This window comes from Ptiloglossa arizonensis, chromosome 2 (genome assembly GCF_051014685.1).
Source record: "Ptiloglossa arizonensis isolate GNS036 chromosome 2, iyPtiAriz1_principal, whole genome shotgun sequence".
Lineage (NCBI taxonomy): Eukaryota > Metazoa > Arthropoda > Insecta > Hymenoptera > Colletidae > Ptiloglossa > Ptiloglossa arizonensis.
In genome coordinates this window covers 18,260,692-18,284,727 of record NC_135049.1, presented here as the reverse complement: position 1 = coordinate 18,284,727, position 24,036 = coordinate 18,260,692, and the positions used below count along the sequence as shown (strand labels likewise).

Genomic DNA, 24,036 nt, shown 5'->3' with positions numbered 1-24,036 from the left:
CAACAATTCTCAGTACAATTGCGAACAATATTCTTAATTATTTGACACGCGAGACTCGTGTTCCCCATGAAAAGAATCTTCCCCTAAAAGGAAGAAGCCAAGACTTTTCTTCGTTTTTCGATACGAGCGGAACGTAATTGGAATTGCGTTGAATTTCTTTCGATACACAGAAAACGGAGATCGGTTAGAATTCGCGGTCGTATTGCTCCGTTGCTCGGGCTAAAGAAAATAGAAAATGAAAATAGCAATTTTACGGTAGCGAGACGAAAGGAGGAATGAACGTGGCGGAGGTCTGAGGAGACTGACATGCTGCAATGCCTGAAAGATGAGAGTCGAGCTGTGTAGCACGAAAGAAAGGTAAAGAGAGAAAGAAATGCGGGGAAACGGGATGAGGTAAGTGTGATTCGAATCCAACGAAACACGAAAAGAAGAAGCCAACCCTCTTTGCCACTTCGAGACTTCTCAACGACCCCTTCAAACGCCTTTCTATTTCCTCTCATACGGTTCTGTGTTATCAAATTTGATTGACGCGCGCGATGCATGAAAATGAAGTTACGAGAACGAAGAATTGTTTTGAGAACTTTTAGATTTTCGCGAACAGGGCTCTTTTCAACGAATGATACCGTTTCGAAACTTCTAGGTACGAGTTGCTTCCTTTAGGCATATTAAACTTTTGATAAAATTGCAGATTACTTCGCCAGGTTCGATGACACATTTGTATCAGTGTCCTGTTGTTATTAGATGTCGTTTCAAAAATGTATTAACGGAATAATTTCCATTTTTATAAAACACTTTTTTGTAAATATTTGTGACTAAATAACAAATGGTTATTTTATGAAACATCTTTTAAGGAAATATTTAATAAAGAAATGTTCCGTACGAAAGTTTGTATTTTCTTTACGTAGAACAGGAATCTTTAAATATCGATATAGGTCCCCATTAAAAAGCACAAAGTGACTCTTAAAATTACCTTGAAAGCGTGTAACGAATCAGAAATGAATAAAGTAACTACGCTTCCTTTTTAAAACCGAGAAACTTTTGTATTTAACTTTCTTCCCGAAAATGTGTTGTTTTTGAGATACTTCGATGTAAAATTTTCGAACACCTGTACAACTTAGATACCATACTCGCCACCAAAGTTTGCAAATTTTTGTTTCATTTTTATACTTTAACTCTATTACTATCATTGTCGTTAGTAATTCTTCTCTTCTTCTCAAACTTTCCTCATAGGATTTACTATCCAAAAACTATTTATATTCCAACATTGTTACTATTATTGTCGCCAGTAATTCTTCTCCTTCTTCCAAAGTTTCTCCCTAGGATTTACCATTCAAAAATGTTTATATTCCAACATTATTACTATTATTGTCGCCAGTAATTCTTCTCCTTCTTCCAAAGTTTTTCCATAGAATTTACCATCCAAAAATGTTCACATACCATGAAAATATTCCAACGCTCTCGCAACCCCGAAATTAACCCTCTGCGAATCCTCTTGAAATTCCAAAAATTTCAGAAATTTCTCTCCCCGTAAGAATCGTTAATTTCCCATCCGCTCGATTCCGTTGTTTCGGAATTTTCGCTCCACCGATCACCCTTATGACAGGGGAGTGGGGGTCCTTTCTCCTCTACATCGTCATTACTCACCATTTTTTAGTTTTCGAATTTCGACGCCGCTCTCGGTTTTGTTTCCCGAGCTGGCAATTTTTCCGAATATTCAATATCCAGCGATTCTCCTATTCCCTTAATTCGCAGTCGTTTTCTAAAAACCGGGGTACTCTCCAATTTTTCGACGCTATTCAATTTTCCATCCAATGAACGGGCCACGGGCACGTCCAAGCACCGATTTGCAATATTGAAGTGCAATCAGCCGTGTCAGAGGAAAGGAAGGGGGAGGTTGGTAGCAGGGGTTACTACGGAGCAACGAGGACGGAAGAGGTCGGCGAGATAACACGGCCCGAAATGGAGAACAAAATTGCGATTAGTACGCGACCTCTTCTCGCCTAGCAATCCATTAGCGAGTCACGGAAAAGTCGAATACGCCGGTTCGTCTTAGGATGCCTCGAATCTTCTGATTAAAATTCGCGAAACTGTCGAGAATGAAAGTGGGGGCTGCCTTTGGTCTCGGCGAGGCGGTCGGTTGTCGATGGTGTCTCGTCTAACACCCTTCGGTAGGGGTGTTAAGGCCTTCAGTTTTCGCATTCTCGCGCGCGTCTCACACCGGCTGAAAACGGCGGAAGAAATTATAACGTCCGCGTAAAATGGCGCCAAGTCTCACCGACGAGTACGGAGCGAGAGTGAACGACGCGACGACCGTGGAAGAAACCGTAGAGACCTGTTTCGAGCTTCGAGGAAGATGAACGCGCGACAACACTGATGACGAATAAAGGAACGGAAGGTTGGAGATTACGACGACGCGAAAGTAACTACGCGAGATGATTAATGGATTCAACCGTGTGACTATCGTCTTTCAATGGACGTTGACGAGCGCCATTATATCGCGAATACCGTGGATTTCACGGGCCACCATGCACCGAGACGTGGATATCGTAGCTAACGGGATGATTTATTTCGTTGCGTTTCACGAGAAGAACACTGTCGAAAATTATCCGATTGTTTCGATTGTAACATGGATAACACTGCGGGGGAGTTTTCGTTGAGGATGATTGAACGGATGTCTGGAAGATGGCCGTATGTTGCGTTTTAGATAATCTACAGGAAAATTTAGAAACTATTTGTTGTCGGTGTAGAAGGATTAAGGGGGTAGGTGATGGTAGTGGTAATACAGGCGCTGACACTTGGAGAAGTAGATAATAATTCAATAAGGGAGAAGTAATTTATTTATTCATTATTTTTAGAAGTAATTCATATCAATTGGGACCGAAAAATCGGGCTCAGAGTTAAATCAAAGTGTCAATGAAGATACTCGGAAGCAATTAGGTCTCACGGTAATAACATGGTGAGCGATCGAGGAATATAATTGTTTACGATTACGAGATAGTTCATTTTTGTTCGATTAGCGTAATTCTTACACGATTTGTTCCTTTATTATTAAAGAACGACATTGTTAACGTCGACTCCATTTTGGGTAATATTCGAGTTTGCGTCGTAACATTTATGTGAAATTGCTATTTGTAAATTGAAAATTCTATAATTTAGCAACAAGTGGTAAATACTTGTGTATCAGTTTTATTTAACTCAAAGCGGTATATCCGTAATCATTCTTAGTTGTTCGAATACTTTTTCCTTGTAATTTATTACGACGTGTATCGTTACATTCCATGATACAGTATGGATTTACTACTAAGGATGCAGAGTAATAAGAAAAACAAAAAATATCGAACTACGATTTCTTATCCTCGTGTAGCTATTATTCGATTAATATTTCTTTTCAAATACTCCAGGTAACTCGGAAGAGAAGAATAATGGTTTGGGGCTTCATTATTTGTTTGTACGAATTCTTTATTACACTTCGATGTCATTTATCCGATCCTTTTTAAGCCTTACACAGAGAGATTATATCCAATGTAAGAAATAGTTTCAGTGCCACGTCCCCATGGAAAATTATAATCTTCGACACGATTTTTGTCTTCCAATAACCACTGAGTAATTATTGGAAAAACTAAATAATAGCTTGAAATATCATTTCGTTGAAGTATTCTTCGTTCGCGATGGAATTTTTCATCAAGATCCAACCGACATTGTCAAGGCTACACTTATCGATTATCGACTCACAGGTGTTCATCACGATGATTTTTCTATCTAGAAAAGCGAATAATTCTAAGCGTATTGTGTAATTTATAAGAATTAAACAAATGTTAAATTAATGTACCAAATAGACAATTATTACTTTTCAAGTTTTAAAACTTTACGAAACACGTTTTACTTTGAATCTCGAGCTAAATCAATTTCTATAAGTTATTTAATCATTTGTAATGCATAAATAAGATGCACATTGTTCGATTAATATTGGAAACATGCATAAATGTTAGTAACAATCGCGGAAATGAACAAACATTCACCGAAATCGTTCGCTTTCGCAGATTTCGCAATATCTTGATGTTTATTTATCATACTTATTAACAACCGTTGTAGGATCGTAGATTAAACCATTATTAACAATGTCCTAGTATAAATAATGACTTAAAATATCAGTTCGTTGAAGTATTCTTTGTTCACGATGGAATTGTTGCCATTGAGGTCCAACCGACATTGTCAAGGCTACAGATATTGATGACCAATTCATAAATTTTCATTACGATAATTTTTCTATCTAGAAAAGCATTTAATTGAATTTCGGCGCTTCTAGGTAAAAAATACAACTTCTACGCGTATTGTGTAAATTATAAGAATTGAACAAATGTCAAATTAATGTATCTAATAAACAATTGTAACTTTCCATGCTTTAAAACTTTACGAAACACGTTTTACTTTGAATATCGATCTAAATCAATTTCTATAAGATATTTAATCATTTGTAATGCATAAATAAGATGCACATTGTTCGATTAATATTGGGAACATGCATAAATGTTAGTAACAATCGTGGAAATGAACAAACATTCACCGAAACCGTTAGCCTTCGCAGATTTCGCAATATCTTGATGTTTATTTATCATATTTATTAACAACCGTCACAGGACCATAGTTTCAACAATTATGAACAATGTCCTAGTATAAATAATGGTTTAAAATATCATTTCGTTGAAGTATTCTTTGTTGGCGATCGAATTTTTCATTGAAATCCAACTGACATTCTCAAGGCTACACGTATCGATTATCGATTCACAAGTGTTGATCACGATGATTTTTCTATCTAGAAAAGCGATTAATTGAATTTCGGCACTTTTAACTAAAGAATACAACTTTCACTCGTATTACGTAAATTGTAAGAATTGAACAAATGTTAAATTAATGTATTTAATAAACAATTGTTACTTTCCATGCTTTAAAACTTTACGAAACACGTTTTAACATTGAGTCTCGATCAAAATCAATTTTTATAAGTTTCTTAATCATTTGTAATGCATAAATAAGATACACATTCTTCGATTAATATTGGAAATATGCATAAATGTTAGTAACAATCGCGGAAATGAACAAACATTCACCGAAATTGTTCGCCTGCGCAGATTTCGCAATATCTTGATGTTTATTTATCATATTTATTAACAACCGTCGTAGGACTGTAGATTAAACAATTATCAACAATGTTCTAGTATAAATAATGGTTAAAAAGCCATGAATTTCTTGAAATATTCGATTAAATCGAACAAAGACAATCGAAGTAACGGTAGGTCACCTTGCTTTAGGTATATATACCCCCCCTCGGTTGCCCAAAATTTCATTCCAGGAGGAGCCTCCGAGGTGGACGGATCTCTCCATTTTAGGGACCTGGACCCTCCGCGGACAGCCATGGACACTGATCGCCCTCTTGGTGACCGGTACTGACCACCGATGGGGGACCAACTAATTTCTTTTTCTTATTTTTTTTTTTTTTTTTTTTTTGTACATATTTACTTCTTTCTTTTGTACTGACTCGCTAATTTTAATTTGTACTTGCTTCTCCATGTTTATTTTTTTTGTCACTGCTTCCTTTATTTTCTTGTTACTGCATATTTATTACTGCATGGCATGTATTTAACCATTTCAAATTTTCAATTTCTTTCTCTCAGCTAGACACATCAGCGAACGAAGAAAGAAGAAAGAAGGAAGAAGATACACTCTCATCACAGCCGCCTCTTTACCCTTAAGCTTAGACTAAGTTAGTTTTAAGGCCACCATGTACAAATATCTGTGATCTGCCGAGCAATTATCCAATCTTTAGCTTCTTTTTGCTCGCTTGCTCGTTTCTCAGTCCGGCCACCTCTGCTTGTTGCATAAGCAAGTGACCGGCCGTGGAGGTGGACCGAACCGTCGATCGTCGTCTCTTCTGGTGCGTTTGCTTTGAGAGAGAACATGCTGCGAACACAGGGGCAGGTGTTCGCACCGGTCCCTGCGGAAGCCCTTGTTCCATAAGACCCTCTCTTCGTCATCCTCCGTGAGTCAGGTCCACGCTCCGCGTGGCTCCTGGCTGCGGAGTTGGGAGAAACGGGGCACTCCTCTAGAGGAGTGGACGGCGTCGCGCAGTTCCTTGAGAATCGGGCCCACTGAGGGGAAACGGGACCGACCTAGTAGGAACAACTCCACGGTTCGCGTCGCGTATTCCCCAATTTTGCCTCAATTTTCCATAATGTAATTGCTCGGCAGAATTAAACGAGGAGATCGAAGGAACATTGATTCCTTCTATCTCTGCAGTTAGAATAAGTTAGTTTTAAGGCTGTGATCTGCCAAGCAATTATCCAATCTTTAGCTTAATTTTGCTCGCTTCCTCGTTCCTCCGTGTAGGTGGTCCGAACGGTCTATCGCCGTCTCCTCCGGTGTGTCCGCTTCCAGAGGGGGCATGTTGCGAGCACAGGAGCAGGCATTTTTGCCGGTCCCTGCGAAAGCCTCCAAAATAAGACCCTCTCGTCGTAAAGATGGAGAAACGGGGCACTCCTCTAGGGGAGTGGTTGGCGTCGTTCGTTTCCTCTTGAATCGGGCCCACCGAGGGGAAACGGGATAGACCTAGTAAGACCAACTGCACGGTTCGCGTCGCGTCTTTCCCAATTTTGCCTAATTCTTCCATAATGTAATTGCTCGACAGAACTAAACGAGGAGATCGAAGGAACATCGATTCCTTCTATCTCTGGAGTTTAGTAATTTCGTTTGTACCGCGTATCGAGGGAGATCGATGGAACTTTGATTCCATCTATCTCTCTCCGGGTCTCCTCTCGCAGCAACCTCCACGTGGTGAGACCTGGTAATCGGTGTTACTCCCGACGAACAATAATTATTCGTCGTGGGTAGTACCGAGCTAATCGGCTGCGAATCTAGAATAATTATTTAAGACAAGAACAAGTAGAATACTTTAAAGAAGAACATTTTTGTAATGGGTATGATTGTTTGAGTATATTAATAAAACGAAAGAATGGGATTGTATCATCGATGTATTGATGTATTTCAATAAATTCATTTTGAGCAACAGCAGTAGCTCTTTACCCATTACTTGCTTCAATTTCCTTAACCCGATCCTATCACATTGCAAAACCTATGTAACGCTACATCTCCTTGACTATCGTGTACTCTTGATACCAAAGTTCTCAAATCGAAGAAAAATTTTACGAAAAGTTCAAAAATTCATTCGAAACTCGCTCTGGTTCGAGCACGGGGAACAACACGAAAGAAGTGCTACGCGAGCTTGTAGAGATCTGCGACTCCTCGGATCGGGAAATCCATCGATAACAGCTTCCATGCTCATGAATGTATCCGTCTTTCGGATAAACACGGCACTTTGAGACTTTTTCATGCGCGTCCCATTGACGAAACGGATAAAAATATTTTACTCTGAAAATTCTGTATCCGAGAGTGCACACCGATAAACCCGACCAAGAACACACAGCCAGGTGATATGCAAGGGGCTAGAGATATCCTTAGAGAGGATAAAAATTGGGTTTGATGCTTGAGATCCGTATACTCCGGTATACTCTTGGTCGTCGTCCAGCGGACGCTCGGACCATTTTCTGAATACGTAACTCCCAGGCTTGCGAGAGGCAATCGGCCAAATATTCATGCGACCTCATATCGAGAAATACAAACGGACGATCCGTCTCCCGCGATACGTAAACTGGATCACGTGCCCGAGGGGACCGGGACAGATTTATTTTAAGTGTCGCGCGATATTTGCAAACAGCGTCGATATATAAACAGTTACAGGCATTAGGAGAACGTTTAAGGAGACCTGAGTTTTCGTCGAGGTATGGAAATTTCGAATTAGGAGACTCGGTAGACTGGTGTTTGATTTTCGACTCGTTATTGTGAATTAATTTGCCTAGTAAACGCTCGTGGAACGAGAAGAAGTCGAATTTTCTAATTACACTGAGTACCATATATTCGTCCCTCTTTGTATATTCTGTAAAGAAAATTTGCAGTACAGAAAATTATCGTACAGATAATTTATTGCTTGGAAAAAAAAAATCATCGAACGAAACCCTCTTGTGGTAACCTAATACAATCTAACACGGTTGCTCATACGCATGGGTAATAGAAGTTCCCTAGAACCCTTGGTACTACACCTTCACTCTGCATCACTCTACTCGGGACACATCCAAAATCATGGGTCGACACTGTGCACCGGAGTACCTGGATACTTGGTTTAAACCAATAGAATTAGTCCAAAGGCGAAACCGGTCTCCGCAGCTTCTGTGCTCCATGAGATTGCTTGCAGGTGCAGTTTTAATGGAATGTCAACGTCTTGTCGACGTGGGTTTTTCCCTATCGTCCTTTGCGTCTCGAATAATTATGGAAAATTTTAATGCTGCACAAGAAACGAAATTCTGTCTGGACGCATCGTGGGGCGCGGCTGCGTTTTGCGTACCGCAGATCGATAAAGAGTCTGAATGAAACTCCGTGGCAAGAAGTAACACGATGAAAAATTTGCTTACGTTGTCGATGAATTTCACGATCGTCTGGACGATGGTTCGATAACGTGACGTTAATTATCACGCTCGTTATTGCACGATACTCCAAGTATCATATTTAATACTTTCGGTATAGTGTCAGGTAACCAAAAACCATTTCACGGTTCAATTACGTTCGTAGACGTTATAATTATAAGTTATATGTGTACGTGTTGTAATATGTGTATCTATGTACGTATGTATATATATAGCCTCTCATGCTAAACGATTCATGCGAAACGTTTTGTAATATTTCCATCGGATAAACATTTTAACATAAATTATATTGGAATATATTTCGAAACCATAATAGCGAGCCGAAGAGAACATGTCCGAATGGAATTCAAATTTAACGATCAGAATTTTTGGGAAAAATTATTTCGCCATTGATCAGAATTTCATATCCCATAAAATAATAACTAATAGTATCGCTATCATGAAAATGCAATTTGTGCGTTTAAATCCTTTGAAACTCTTTTATCTTTGTTTCGTACACTTTTCCAGGATAAATTTATTTGCAGATTAAATGCACTGGATAAATGCATTCGATAGATAATAATGAGGCAAATATGAATATAACGAGTGTACTGAATATACTGAACTCGGAAATAGTATACGAGTCCTTGGAAATTAAACAATGTTCGCAATATCGATTTTCTCTACTATTTATTCCATGGAATTAATCAGTTTGCCTTCTAAGAGTCTCATAGGCGAATAATTAACGAAAGTAATTTCATTCTGAAATACAAAATTACTTTTTTCTTCTAAAATGAAAAGAAATCGGAGCACGGCAACCTAATTCTTTAATAACAAGAACGATGACTATTACGCTATTATACCCGAGCAAATGTAATTTTTTCAAGAAATTTTAAACAATCTTTCACCAGCGATATTTCTCGAATCCTGTTACCTAACACACGCTGACAAAATTTGTTACAGTGCTTCGTCGACTATTAGTACGTTTAATGAACTTCGAGCGCAGTACAAAGATTACTGAAACTGGTTGAAAAGTCGAGTAATTATAGAACTTGTAGTTTAAGTCGACAGTATAATCACAAGCGTCCCGATCCGCATCAAAACTTCGTTTATGAAGTATAATCATCAGCTACCGCTGCGCGGTGTGCTTTGTATTGCGCCAAAGAACCACTCGTCGCAGGGACACGCGAAACGATCAAATTTTTCGAACACGGTGATGTCTAATTAAAAAGTTTCTTACAGAGAGTAAGAAAGACGACACAGACTCGTTCGTCAACGAGAAGTTTTAGTTGGAAAACTAGGAGTTAATTTAGTAGGGGCTGCCGGCTATGAGACAAAACGCGACAACGTTCACATTCAACCGCCCCCGAGAATATAATTAATTGCTTCGCGTTAATGCAAATTGCTTCAGACTGTTAAGTTTATATTGTTCGTTTATTCAAGGTAACCAACTTGTATTCCAAAGTAACTGCCTGTTAAACAACAGACTCCTAACACACGCTGTCAGTAGCAAAAATGATACCTGGACGCGTGCAATATAGGGGAAGTGTTTACATTGTCAATTAGAAGTGTTTGACTGTCATTGGTGGTACTATCCTCTCTGATCATCGATGACAAAATACACTATGGCATCCTTCCTATTGTAAGAGTATAAATTGAAATATTTCTTTTTAATTGTGCTGGATTGTACACATGGACGAATGTTATATTTTATTTATTGACTAATCGTCTGAAGATTGAGAATGATTTTACTAAGTTTTGTAATACAAACGTTGGAATTTTTAAACGAATTAATAAATGAACATATAATATTTATAGATTATTTTGATTGTTCTTTATATACTTTTAATATTTTTCGTTTTATTCTATAGGGGAATTGGTAAAGTGTTAAACAGGGTCGAGTAGATATTTCAGTTATTATTGACTCTATGAAAAATCCATACGGGACAAGAATGTCTCAAAATCTGATTTGCAATCATTTTTGTTACATATATTTTCGTTGTAAATGCAATAGTAAGTGAGATAGAGTACACAGGTTTCTGATTAGTGCACCTTAATCACCTTCCTCTAGGGAAGAACTTTGCAATGTCATGTAACTTACATTTTAAGTCAGGCTGTTCTACAGATACGCTCCAAGTTTCGTTGCAATCCCCTCTGGCAGTTTCCCCATGATGCGGTAACAAAGACGACTGCGTTTTATTTATACAGAATTAACAATATCCTCATTACGTACAAACTATAATCCATAGTTACCACTTCAGTATTAACTAAATAAATAAACGCGTTTCCAATCTTGTTGGAAATGTTCCAGTAAGTTTACCTACATGTCTATGCACTGTAGATATTCCATAGTTGGTTCAAACGTTCCACGCATGCGTGTATGGGACAAGAAGGAAGCCGTGCGCGTAGACCCCGATTCCGTGGGTGTAGACCCCGGTTCTGGACTATAATAATGCCCTTATTCGTACGCTGTTTTAATGGACATACACAATAGGGTATAGTTGCTAATTATAAATTCTAAACGAGCTAGTAGAGAATATAGTTATAAAATTATTTTACACTATATTTCTATCAGACCGGGCATAAATTGACGTACTATCTCGGTAGTAGGTAGTACCATTCCAAGCGAGGTTTAATCATGTTTGTCGAATGCGACTGTGGTTTTCGTGCGGTCACTAGCTCATTGAGGAAATGTACCAAGCCCGTTTCCAATCCTTTTCATCGACCATCAGGCGCCGGATTTCAGCGTACGAACTGAAAAGTACTCGATGTTGCTGCCAAGAAATTCCGTGGACGTCCTTTTTACCGAAGTATTTAGTCATATCGTGGTTCGAAGCCGGGGTTTCCTCGAATTAATAATTCCTAACCACGATCTTTACGCACGTACGTCGTCGATTGAATCCCAGACTCGGAAACTGGTTACCGTACATCGATCGGTGAGTTCGATGTATCCAATTTCTCGGCTCGAATAGTTGCAAGAGCATAAAGATCGATTTTTCTTGCGAAACGAAAAGTCCGGCGTTTGGAATTTGAATTTTAATACCCGAAACTGAGAAACAATTGTCTCTATACACATTGAAATTAATCGTTGAATAATAATAAACTTTATTGCGATCTTGCGCGCCCTGTTGTATTTTATCAAACATTCCATATCCATTGTTCATTCGCAGAAGTATTCTGTTTTGAATATCATCGTAAATGTATAAATGTAAATAAAGAAAATTTATAGAAGAGAAAGGTGTATTTTCTGTCACGACTTCCTATCCCTAGAATAATTTTCACGACCCACAATAAAAGAAAACATTGCGCGTGAATAATATAACCTTCCATTAGTGTGATTTTGAGGTTAGGTTTTAAGATAACACTTCTACCTGTGGCTCAGTCCGTTACGAACTTATGTATTTTAAATATATTTTATCCTTCTATCCGTACAAATGTATATTTACTTTTCGTATGCATAATAAAGTCGTTTAATAATAATAACAATATTAATCACTCACGATCGCTACTCCCACTCTCGAAACGAGTAACCGAATCCGAAACATTAAATCTTAAAGAAGGCAGGAAACATTAAGCACAATCGGAATTTGCATATTTCCTTAAAAGAATCTCGATTTAAATCCAGCGCATCCTCGTAACACTTTCCTCCCCCTTTTCTCGTTTTATCATTTAAAACAAACTTTTTCATTGTGGACGAGCAACGCGGCCTTTAGCGTTTCACACCCGCTAAATTTCTTCAGCCAACACTCGCCAGCTTCCACGAGCGTTCACTATTCCTTAGAAATTCTCGTCTCATCCTCCACCCTACAGAAAAATAATACTTCCTCGCTGATTACAACTCTTTTTCTCAAACCTGCGTATCGGAACGTTCCGACGATAAAAGGAGAACTTTCTCCCTTTCACGGCTTCACCTGCACCCCCTTGCTCTCAACTTTTCTTTCTGTAGTATTTAAACGAAGTTAAGAAAAGACCATCGGTCGTTAAAAAGTGCATATTCCATTGAGAATTTATTCGGCGTTATGTCTACGTACTTTGCCCATGGAACGGGGGAGTTTCCGAAGTAAACTTTGCACGTCAACGAATTAAAGTACAACCACAGCAACGACACGAACGTTGTCGCTCGACTTTATAATTAAAATGAAATATAAAAACGAGAATGAATCGAATCCATTGTTTGCTATCAATTTATAATAAACAGTGACAGTCCATTGTGGAGGAGTGTTAGGTAGGTTAACGAAGATACACCCTTTCTGCGACAATAATATAAAATATATTATTTAAGCATGAAACTCCCACTCTACAATCCACAGAACTCGACTTTCTGAGTTTTCAAATCGATATCTTATTGTAAACCATTGTGATACAATTTATTAAGTTATAAATAATTAATACTTTGACAATAACCGGATAACAGTAAATAACATGACTATGACACAACTCTCTACAACGCTTCATAACTCTTCGCTCAATACTTCTAGGCTCAAGCCTTCTCGGTTCAACACTGCCTTTCCCTCCCAAAGAGGATGGGCCTTATTCGCTTTTTCATTGGGCCTGGCTCCGTCCCCTACTTTCTCTTTTATTATCCTCGCTCGTTGCTCGCCATATACTGTCTTAAAGCCATGTTTTCCTAAACTTTCGCCATCCTAAAATTACGATACTACGCTATAAACATCCGCTCCAAACACTTTTCATTCACACCCAGTCATAACGATATTTATCTCATGAGCTGTGAACATTGTCCAGACAACGTCGAGTATTTCGGGGAAACGTCACGTGTGCAAATTTCCTTGGTATATTTTTGTGCTTGTGCGAGTTGATGAAGAGCACTAGGACGCTTTTCGTAATTAAGTGGCGTGTAAGGTAAAAACTAGAGGAGAAAGGGATAAGAAATGGCCGGGCACGTCCACCGTTGGTGAGAAGAGGCTTTTCACACAGCAGAGCAGCGAGAGACAAGAGGGAACAGGAACGACAAATTCAGGAATTCTGGAGGCGAATTAATCCACCGTATCGTTCTTAGGTTAATATTGTACCGAGGATAACTTCTTGGTTTCACGATTGTCGGGATTGGAAGTGAATAACATTTCGAACGGTTACGGGAACAGCAAACTCTAACGCGTATGGTTAAATTATGAACTCGAGGTACCGGCTATAGAAACTTGGGTAGCAATGTTTGTCTCGAGAGGACACCGAGTGTGTACTAACCAACGAGGATGAACCGAGAGTGAGAGAGATAGAGCAACAGCGAGCGAGCCTCGCATTACATGCATTTGCTAATGCATCTACGAGATGCAAAATTTTTTATTTTTCTCGTTATATCTTTTTCAAATTATCACCAATAGAACGATGAATTTTTCTCTTCGAAAATGAGTCCAAACACGATCTTGTTCGATGACGGTTCACGTGTAATTATAAATAATCCACGTAGGGTCATGTTTATATTAATTCTTTTCGTGAAAGCTCCATCTGTCGATAGCAACGTCGAGAAGATTTAATGAAAAATATAAAAAATTTCATATTCGTCGGTGATGATTCTGTTACTTGAATACGATACAGACATTGTTACTTGAAAGCGGAAATTATACTATTCCGGTTTAATGAGTCGAATAAACCTATCCTTTAAATGATCGTATATTCTGAAGGTTCAAAATTTGAAAAATCTAAAGAATCGAAGCTATAAAAGCGATACCAGTTTATTTGCAACGTTTCCTCTGTTTTCTCAACTATCGGGGTAATTGTTGTTTGCAAAAAGTATGAAAGAGGTATGTATTTCAACGAAACAAGTGCGCGTACGTTGGGTAAAACAGATTAAGGGTAAGTGCGATACGCTGGTCGTTATCCACCTTGTAACTGCACGAAATGCTACAAACGCGTTTTTGTTTTTTTTTTTTTTTTTTTGAAAAACGACGTTTTTCAAATCGGCGCCACCGTAATCTGAAAAACTATAGCGTCAATTAACTCGTACTTTTTCATTCGCCCGCGGTACATACGTTTCTACGGTACGAATAACAGTTATGTCGATAACTGCAATACTATCCCTTTTGAAGTTTACGAAAATTGCAAAATCGAATTTCATTCTTTCAACGACCATTATTCCATTAAACATTTTTCTGTGCCATTTGTTTTAGCCGGGTCGACAACGATTTTATTTTTCCCTCGGGTAAACAGAATTACGGTGAAGTAAAAAAGAAAATGGGGTACGGTGAGGTCAAGTGAGCGTATTGTCACGGGCATTATAAAAATGCTTGATAATGAAGATTGAATCGAATCAATTCCATAGATTGGTCAAGAGTACTGGACGCTGGCGAAAGAGGACAAATTGTACGAAAAGCACAAAAAAGATTCACGTCCCGGTGCTCTGAAATTGGCAACATTGAGGTATCAAGGAACTAGGGGAGGATAATGCATCCCCAAGAAATTCGGCGGGTAGTCGCGGAAAATGGCCACAATGACCGAGTTGCTCGCAAGAACACCATATATCAATGAGACAAACAGAAAGAAACGATTAAACTACGCTACGGACCTCGTCTGCGAGCAAAAAGTACCGTGTAATGATGTAATTTTCGCAGATGGAAACAAGTACAATGTTTCCCATTCAGATGGACGTGGCATGGTCTGGTGTAAACGAGACACAGAAGTAAACATGAACAAACTCACAAGTTGGTTTTAAACATTGTGGAAGAAGTTATTTTTACTTGAAAGAGTGTTTCAAGCAGTACACAGTTGGAAAATTAGTTTTCAACAATGACGTTATCGATGGAAATAAATATTTAAATGTGTTTACTTTTATAGAATGTACTGTACCATTTTCAAACGGTAGAATAAAATACAACTCGTTAAGAATATCGATGACGTTAATTACTCGCAACACCAACTTGGCAATTGTTTTGAATTTCTGAAAATCATCTCGGAACATTTTTTTAATTTATAGTAAATAATCCCACGATCGGTTTAATTTCTCGTTCAGCCAAATCGGACAATAAATAAATTTTCCCTTTGTAATTTGTGTTTCATTCCACTTCGTTTTACGTGTTCAGAAGTTTACTTCGCATTTAATGTCAAATGACGATCAAATTAAGACTTCTTCCTTAAATTCCTTCAAAATAGCGGAGTTTCCCTTAAAGTTTAAATCGGACTTTAAATTTGTCCCATCTCGTGACCGGTCATTTTCAATCTCGGAGAGGAAGTAAGGGGAGCTGAGGGAGGAGTTAGAGAAAGGATTAAGACAAAAGAATGGTTCGACAGGAAGCTGAAAGAGGAGTTACAGGATTGGAGGGAAAAAGAAACGAAAAGAAATATCGAAAGAATGGCGAAAGAGAGCTGAAAGCCTAGCCGGGAATAAAAGCGAAAAAAATAATGCAGGGATAAAAAGAAAATAAGCGAAAGACGATGACAATATAAGAATCGTTCCTTAATGCAGAACGAGTCGCATAAAATTACTTCCACGAAAAGCTTCGAACTACATCCTGTACGAAAAATGTTTTATACAAAAATTATCTACAGCTTCGAAGGAGACGTTATTACTTTGCACTCTTTTACCAATTTTCAAAATCGTCTTGAATACATTTGATAAAGTCCTCAACTTCGCTTGTGTAAACTCCAAAAATTAATAAATCCCTCTCACAGAAACTCTTATCGAAATAAGTAACGTTAAACCTCATGATCATACCTCACAACAAAAGTAAGACTCCTGAGCATCGATGTACTGTTCCGACCTGAGAAGATTGCCTAAAATGCGTTTTCTCGATACGAATATGTATCTATCCTCGTTACCGTGCTCGATGCACAAATTTTGCACGCCAATAACCAAACAATCTTCCCCCTCCCCCAAATAAATTCCAATCGCCTAATCCGTGTTTCATCCAGAGGTAATCTGTCCAGCCCCCGACTCTACATAAAGAACATTGGAGAGTCTATCGTGCGGTGGCGGGTTGGATTTTCGCAGGGAAAATTGTCGATGCATTAGAAAAACATAAAAAGAGGAAGAAGAGCATACATTGCAACGATAATTCGATAAGCTGCTCCATATCCCCTGTTAGTTCCACCATGGACGGTTCTCTCCATTTCGCGATTCCTCTATTCTTATTTTTTTCTCTCTTTTCCGTCTCTTTGTCCTTTTCGCTTTGTCGTGTTATTCTCTCTCTCTCACTTTCTCTGTCTCTCTCTCTCTCTCTCTGTCTCTCTTTTTTCTCGTAATATCCACAAAACTCATAGACTTCCAATCTGTTTCGGTAATAACCGGAGTAAACGATCGGACGTGACGTCACTCGGTTCGAATGCCGCGGAGCTGGACGCTTTGAAATTGTCGTTTCACGGATTGCCGGCCACTCGGGTTGCCGATATTTAAAGGGGACAATAGGATCTCGGTCGACGCCGTTGGCCATTACACGTTAATGTTGGACTTTGTTTGCCTTAAAAATTGATGCTCGCCATACCCACCGACATACACCCTACTCACCCACGTCCCGCAAGTTTCGCCATTTGGGGCTCGCAATCGTTCGACTCTTGTTGCTTCTACGCGATTTTTTCCCGCCCCCTGCCCCCCTCCCGCTCTCGTCCTGGTGTCTCATTCCCCTTGATCGGATATCAGTCGCATTTTGCACGCGCGAAACTGGTACGTTTTATCGAGAATCGTTCGTACGTAAAACTCTCCGCCGTTTCATTCTCTATTTACGAAGGGTACGTTTGCGTTCTCCCGATACGAAGGGGTTAGAGGAGAGGAACGTTTAGAATTTCAATGCTGGAGAGTTTCGCGCGTGTTCAAACGGGTACGGGTACGTCTGGTCGTCTTTTCGTTTCGTTAAGACTGTTTGTTCGCCGGTGTACCGTTTGTAATGGAATATGCTACTCTTCAAAGCCACCTGTTTGGACGGACCCCTTGGAACCTTGGCTCGCGGATAGCATTGCCAATGTTTGCGAAACATTTAGTCGCTTGGCTTTAGGGATCGTACAATTCCAGAGACGCTCGAATCAGAGTGTTATCCTTTCTCGAAGGTTTGCTCCAGTCTTGGAAAGCGAGGAAATCAAAGTAACAAATATCTTCAACGTAAATAAAATTTATCGTCGGTCAATATCACCAACGAGGGACCAGAGTTTTATCTTCGATGAGAAGCAATTTTACGACGGTGAAAATGTTTTTACCTTCCGGTAAGCAAATTTCTAAGCAAATTTACACGAGTTGGTTTCGCCGACTGCTCGGGTCTAGCTCGATTTGTGTAAATATAACGGTCACGATTATTAATTCTAAGCGAACGAAAGTGTGTCAAAGGGAAGAAAGTATTCTTTCTTCGTCTTTGTATTCTTCTTTGGGGTTGATTTATCGAAAAAATTATTTTTGTAGCGCAGTGATTCGATTATTAGAAGAATTTAGAAACAGTCATTTGTTATTTAAAAGATATATAATTGATTTGATATCTTCCTACGACAACTATTATTGAATTATTTTAACTACTGTAATTATACCACTAAGATTTTACTTTCTCACAATTTTATCACAATTGCAAGCTATGGACGTTTATTTATGACACACATTAGGGTGGTTGTAACTAACTGTAAATATTACGCAATATTTCGTGCTTCTTTGTTTCTATCTCGTTTCTTGTACAATCTCGTCGAATTGGCAAAACCGCGAACAAAATTTCGTCGCTAAAATTGTAAATTTTTCCTCAACTATCGATTATCGAAGTAATGGCAGAGCTCCAGGAAGTCGTAATTAAATTCTCCAAATTAATTTTCCGCTGACGACGATTTTCAATTGTTAAACAAAAATCACGAGAGCGAAATACCGGAATTTGGCGACGAGATTGCACACTCGTAACAACACGCTTGTCTAACCAATTAAATAATCTACCCCGATAAAATGGAAGAAGCTACGATGCTGAAATCGAAAGAGATAACTATCCTCCCTATCGCTGGGTTCTGATCATTGTCTCGCTGTCATTGAATTTGCTTTTGGTAATTATTCGTTCGTGGATGTGCTTTCAAAGCTTACCTCCTGCGTTACTAGTTTGACCTATTAATTGCATATGGATACACTGCTACGTTTGCACTATTCTCTAGCGAACTTCTACGGTCTGGAGCGAGACAGTTGGTAGGAAATGTTGATTGCAGATTTTCTATTTTTACGCGGATAGTACTTTCCTGATTGCATGCCAAACAAGTTCCATTAATCCATTCTTGTTTCGCTCGAACGTCGGGTAACACATATGTATTGTTCGAGGAACGAATTCTTTTCCGTTCGCTGTGCAATTTATTTATATTTTCAGCTTTTAGGAAAGCATTTTGCTTTGTTTCTCCTTCAAAAATAAATTTATAAACGGTTACACCCTCTTTGTACCATCCTCGAACGCTAAAGGGATATTCGAAACGAATGGTACGAGCTGAAACTGGAAACAGGTAGACTCAAAATCGAGCTAAAGAGATGTTCGAGCATATAAATGAAGGCATATGCCGTGTAATTTGAATAAAGCCCCTGGTATGGTTTGCGATAGGTGAGCCGTAAATGGTACGCGGATCCCGGCAAGAAATTAAAGGATTCTGATCTTCAACAAAGGTAGATCTTTGTGTCCAGTTGATGATACGATACTGTTGGTTCACGTTGATGGTATTTTGGTATCATGGAATAACGCAGAATGGAACAGCAAAAGCAAACGAAGGGCGATGCACCAATTCGAAACAAAAGGTTTACAAAGGAGTATTTGTTCTCTTCGAATCAAAATTGATCGACAAAAGAATAATATCGGGATGCTTCGAACGAAATATTAAAAAGTATCGCGTTATCGGTAACGGCTAATTATTCGCAAACTTAAAAGTAATTTCCCTAAGCGAAGTAATTTATCCAAGGAAACTCTGTTTAATATATACATTTTGTACTTCTCTTTCCGATCAAAGTATATCCAATTTTCTCTTCGAATCACCAGCTGCTAAGAGAATGTTCACCAACCGGTGAAGATCTCCAAATCTCGTCAGAAGTCTCCCTATCCCCCCCGTATACTTCAAGAGAGTCTGTCAAAGTTGGAATCTCTTATAGTAGAGATCCATCTCGATCTTCTGCCTAGACTCTAGGGAGTACTTTGACGAAACTCACTCCCTTCTCAACGCTACATCGACTAACTAGTGGTAAAGATAACAAGATAGGAGCAGGAAGAGAAATCATATTAGTGGAATCAATTGGTGAAGCAAAGAGTCAACCGACTATGGAGAAGAAAAAATTGCTCGAAACTAAAAGGTGAGATACTAAGGTGTAGAGGTAACGATTAGAAATAGGTTATTCGAGTACGGTTAGATATTTGTCAGAATTGAAGATACATTCGAGAATCGAATACAAGCTCTGTAATGAACAATTTGCAATGCCTACTATCATATAAAATGCCACTACTGTATCTATCAGTAATTACAATCATAAGAGAATTCCTGCCAATCGATTTCTCTAAAGTGTAAGTCAAGTATCAACCCTATTCGATATTAGTTCGCAAAGAGTAAATACCGTATACCTTTCACAAAACTGTAAACGAAAATTCCAAATTACCCATTGCTACTGTATTAACAATCACGAATAATAATTCAGATTTCTGACTATGTACACATAGTAGTCGTATTCTTCCGGACTTTCCTGATACCCTAACTTCGTTCTACATTACTGGACATTCAAATAATATATGTTCCCCGTTCAACAAATCCTTGACAAGTTTAAGAATTATTCCACCCAGATACAGTTTAGAGCTTGAAAGATTGGATCAGACGTTTTAATCGATCTTTGCAAATAGCCTGAACAAAAATGCACGAACATTGTCCACATTCACCTCGTGCATGGTACAACATCCTCAACACAGAGCTGATCTTTCCGGTTCTCTAACACCGTATCTAGCCTTCTAAACGGGACGGTTGTTGATGCTATATACACAACTTGTATGGTTAAACGAGTACACAGTCGGTCGCGATACCGACTGTTAGGTTAATCCTGTTAAATATTACACTTACCGATCGTAGTCAGCACCGTGAGAGAGTACAAGAACGCTTTGGCGAAGTTCCACTCGTATTCCGGTACACGTCGTTCAGTTACGGGATCGCTGGCGGAACTTCCAACGTAGGTCCCGACATTTTGGGTCGCCATCATGTCCTCGGTGATCCTCTTCACTAGTTGATCCTGGAAACGTGCGATTTCCTGGGCGGCCAGTCTCGTCCAATTCTCACGGTAAAGGATGTTCAAACTCTCCGTGATTATCCATATATTCTCAACGGTCTTTGCTCGAGCCTCGTAATTAACCTTTGGGCAGAAGAATGTTTTGTTAGGATTTTAACGATACAGTCGGACCACATTTTAGAGAACAAACGTGGGATTGCACGGTGTGCAATTAAGGGAGACTGTACTTAGGCAGATCCGATAATTATTCCACGTACCGATGAAAAAGATGGGACACTATTTAAACTACGAGCTATAAGTTGCACACTTGGTGTTGAGAATACTGTAGTTAGACAGATCCAATAATTATTCCACGTACTGTTGATGGAAAGGATAAGACATTTTACAACTCACTATGAATTGTGCACATGGTGTACAATTAAGAGAACTTTATTTAGACAGGTAATTATTCCACGTACCGTTGATGAAAAAGATGGGTCATTTTTCAACTGGCTATGCTTCAAAGAGTCGATATGACGCGCGAAAGACAACTACGAACAATGGTAGGGGTATCGTTTCTGTACAGAAGAACGGGTTTCGCTTTAAAAGAAGAAAGAAAATGGACGGGACGCCCGATCGATAAAACTTGGTTGAAACGAGCGCTAACGCCAGAACGCACAGATAATTCGATTGACTTCGGGTTCAGTGGGGTCATCTCAGGTAAGAAAGCGGGATCAAACCGGAGATGCGACGATAAATCGAGATTTACTTTCATCGATACTGTTTGTTCCTCCCGTGGCGATGGAAAAAGCGAAACTTTCCCGGAACCCTCGAGAATGACACGTACGATCGTTTTTCACGACACGAGAGGGAAGTTTCGTAAGAAATAATTGTTACTTTCGCAGGGTCGTGACAAGGTGCCCCCCATGTACCCTTGAACGAGACAGGTTAGAAAATTTTCAAAGCGAAAAATATTAAATCGATTACTCCGGTTCTTTACGGTTCGCGTATTTCGCGAAAATAATTTTCATCTGCTTTTATTTATTTTTCCAAACGTTCGAGATCAAAATTTGTTTACCAACCATTTATGCGTAACTATTGTAACACGAATGGTCAATGGATGGGGTTCTATTGTTACCCCCTGGAGTAAAAATAGCTAGTTACGGTTCTCTACGTACTTTTATTTCTGTTTGTGTCTGTCAAAATGTCCATTTCGGGGGGATCGTTTGCCTTGTAAAACCTATTGGCACAGAAACGTAATATAATAAAAAAACAAATTTCCAACTTCTATCCGCGATTGGGATTGGATCGGCCTGATTTCGAGTTACTTGCTTAATTTTCAATTTACTTGCCATTAAAATGGAAACAACATTACGGGGGACAATACGTTTCTGGTCCCAATTGTGGACAATTTGAAAGAAAATTATCGCTCCGATGTGTTCAATTTCTGGCGTTAGTAGTTCGATGGGAATTGTCGCACGATTGTTATCAAAGTGATAACAGTGAAACGTTCTTTGTTCGAAGTTAGCTTCTTATACACTTGACGAATTACGTTACGATCGATAGGAGTTGAATCTGGAAGCTTTCTCGGGCAAGAAGTTGTTACTAACAATGTTAGTAACATTGCAATTTGTAACAAATACGTAAAGAAGCGACTTGGACATTTCACATTCGATGAAACTGTACAAACTTAGGTGTCCACCCAATATATAATTCGTACCTCTGCACAAGGATCGTCAGGTTCGGTTGATAGACGCGACACGGTTAACTGACGTTGGCTATGTTTTGCACAATTTTTTCCAACACCGGGCAACCGGTCGGTCGAAACCACGGTTTACCGAGAACAGGGATACCAGGGGAGGGGGTGTTACTGTATTAATCATTGGTTCAAAGTTTCGTGAAAATCCCATCAGTTCGCGGCGGTTCCCTCGTTAGCCGCTTGGTTACGTCTACTGGAGGCTAGGCTAGTCAGTCGATCGAGGATCGATAGTTGCGCACTCACCTGCTTCAGCCAAGCGGTCGCGTTGCGTCTGGTAGGCTGACTTCCCGCTATTGTGGTAGCGAGTGTTCTTTGTTGTATCCCAACGTCGCTGCCGCCTTCGATAGCGAGGAAGATGAAGCTGCCCAGCAGCGTGTAACCGACGAGGAGGGCGCATATGCCTAGGTTTATAATAAACCCTTTCAGGAAGGAGTGTTGGCTGGCCTTGTCCGGGACACCGCCGAAACACAGGCATCTCACTTGCCTCGACGGATGAGCCTTCAAGCGATCCGACGCGGACCTCTTCAAGGACGATGTATTGCCATTATTTGCGGGCTTGAAGCCCTCGTAAGCTCTATAATGTCTCGCGTTGTCCTTCTCCATCCTATATACGTGGTTCCTTTTATCCTTCTCTACCGGATCACCCAGTACCCGTCCTCCGACTCACATTTGTCGTACGGTATCTCGACGTTGTCGTTCGCATTTGTCGGCTCGCTCCGTTGATAGGAAGAATCGACAGTCCGGGAGCAGGGGAGCAAGAAAAATAGGAAGATAAGAGCGAGAAGGGCGGCCAGGTTACCTCCGATCCTCTTCACCGGTTAATCACGTCGCAGACGGTACCGGAGGGCGGTTAGGGGAGTTCGAATCTCTTCGTAGGTTGGTCCTCAATGTCTGTTCCTCGATGTCCGTTTCTGGCGGATCGCGCGAACATTCTCCGCGTTGCTCTCGCGAGCTGAGAGACTCCCGTTTACCTTTGCTTCGTTAACCGTGCACCTGGACAGCTCCGAGGATTTTTCTCGCGATCGTCCGCGCGATAAATAGGAAGATACGAGCGAGAAGGCAGCCAGGTTAACCTCCGATCCTCTTGAACGGTTAATCTCGTCGCAGACGGTACCGGATGGCGGTCAGGGGAGTTTCGAATTTGTTCGCTCGTTGGTCCTCAAAGTCTGTTCCTCGATATCCGTTTCGGGCGGATCGCGCGAACATTCTCCACGTTGCTCTCGCGAGCTGGGAGACTCCTGTCTACGTTTGTTTGGTTAACCGTGAACCTGGACAGCTTGGAGGATTTTCGTCGCGACCATCTGCGCGATCTCCGCGTGTCCGTGTCCGACGACTGTACCTCGTAAGCTCGAGCTCCAGATACCGCGTACACCCCGTTGCCAGCGGGTCTGGGCGCGAGACACTCCATTGGGCGCACCCGAGCGACGCGTATGGTTGACACAGGGTGAATCACTATCACGATTCCTGGAGAAGAAATCGCCTTTCGCGGGATGTTCCTCACCGGTGTCGCGGGATCGTTTTATCGCGCGATCGAGACGCCTCTAGGTGGCGAAACTTTGTATTATCCTCTCGGTGGGAACGATGATCGGGCAGGGATCACTTTCGGACGCGGAGAGGGATTCCCCGGGATCGGGGGTTCGATAGCGCGC

The 24,036-nt window shown here is 40.1% G+C and overlaps 1 protein-coding gene across 1 annotated transcript in view; it reads right to left on the bottom strand.

Moving 5' to 3' along the window:
* The window catches only part of LOC143155226 (potassium channel subfamily K member 6), a 99,823-nt gene extending 76,833 nt beyond the window's left edge, over nucleotides 1–22,990 (bottom strand). The window contains exons 1-2 of the mRNA XM_076327691.1: nucleotides 22,631–22,990; nucleotides 20,487–20,772 (exon numbers count right to left, since the gene is read on the bottom strand). Coding sequence (XP_076183806.1) covers nucleotides 20,487–20,772; nucleotides 22,631–22,990 — 646 coding nt within the window. The remainder of the gene's footprint in view (nucleotides 1–20,486; nucleotides 20,773–22,630) is intronic.
* Nucleotides 22,991–24,036: the final 1,046 nt, after the last annotated feature.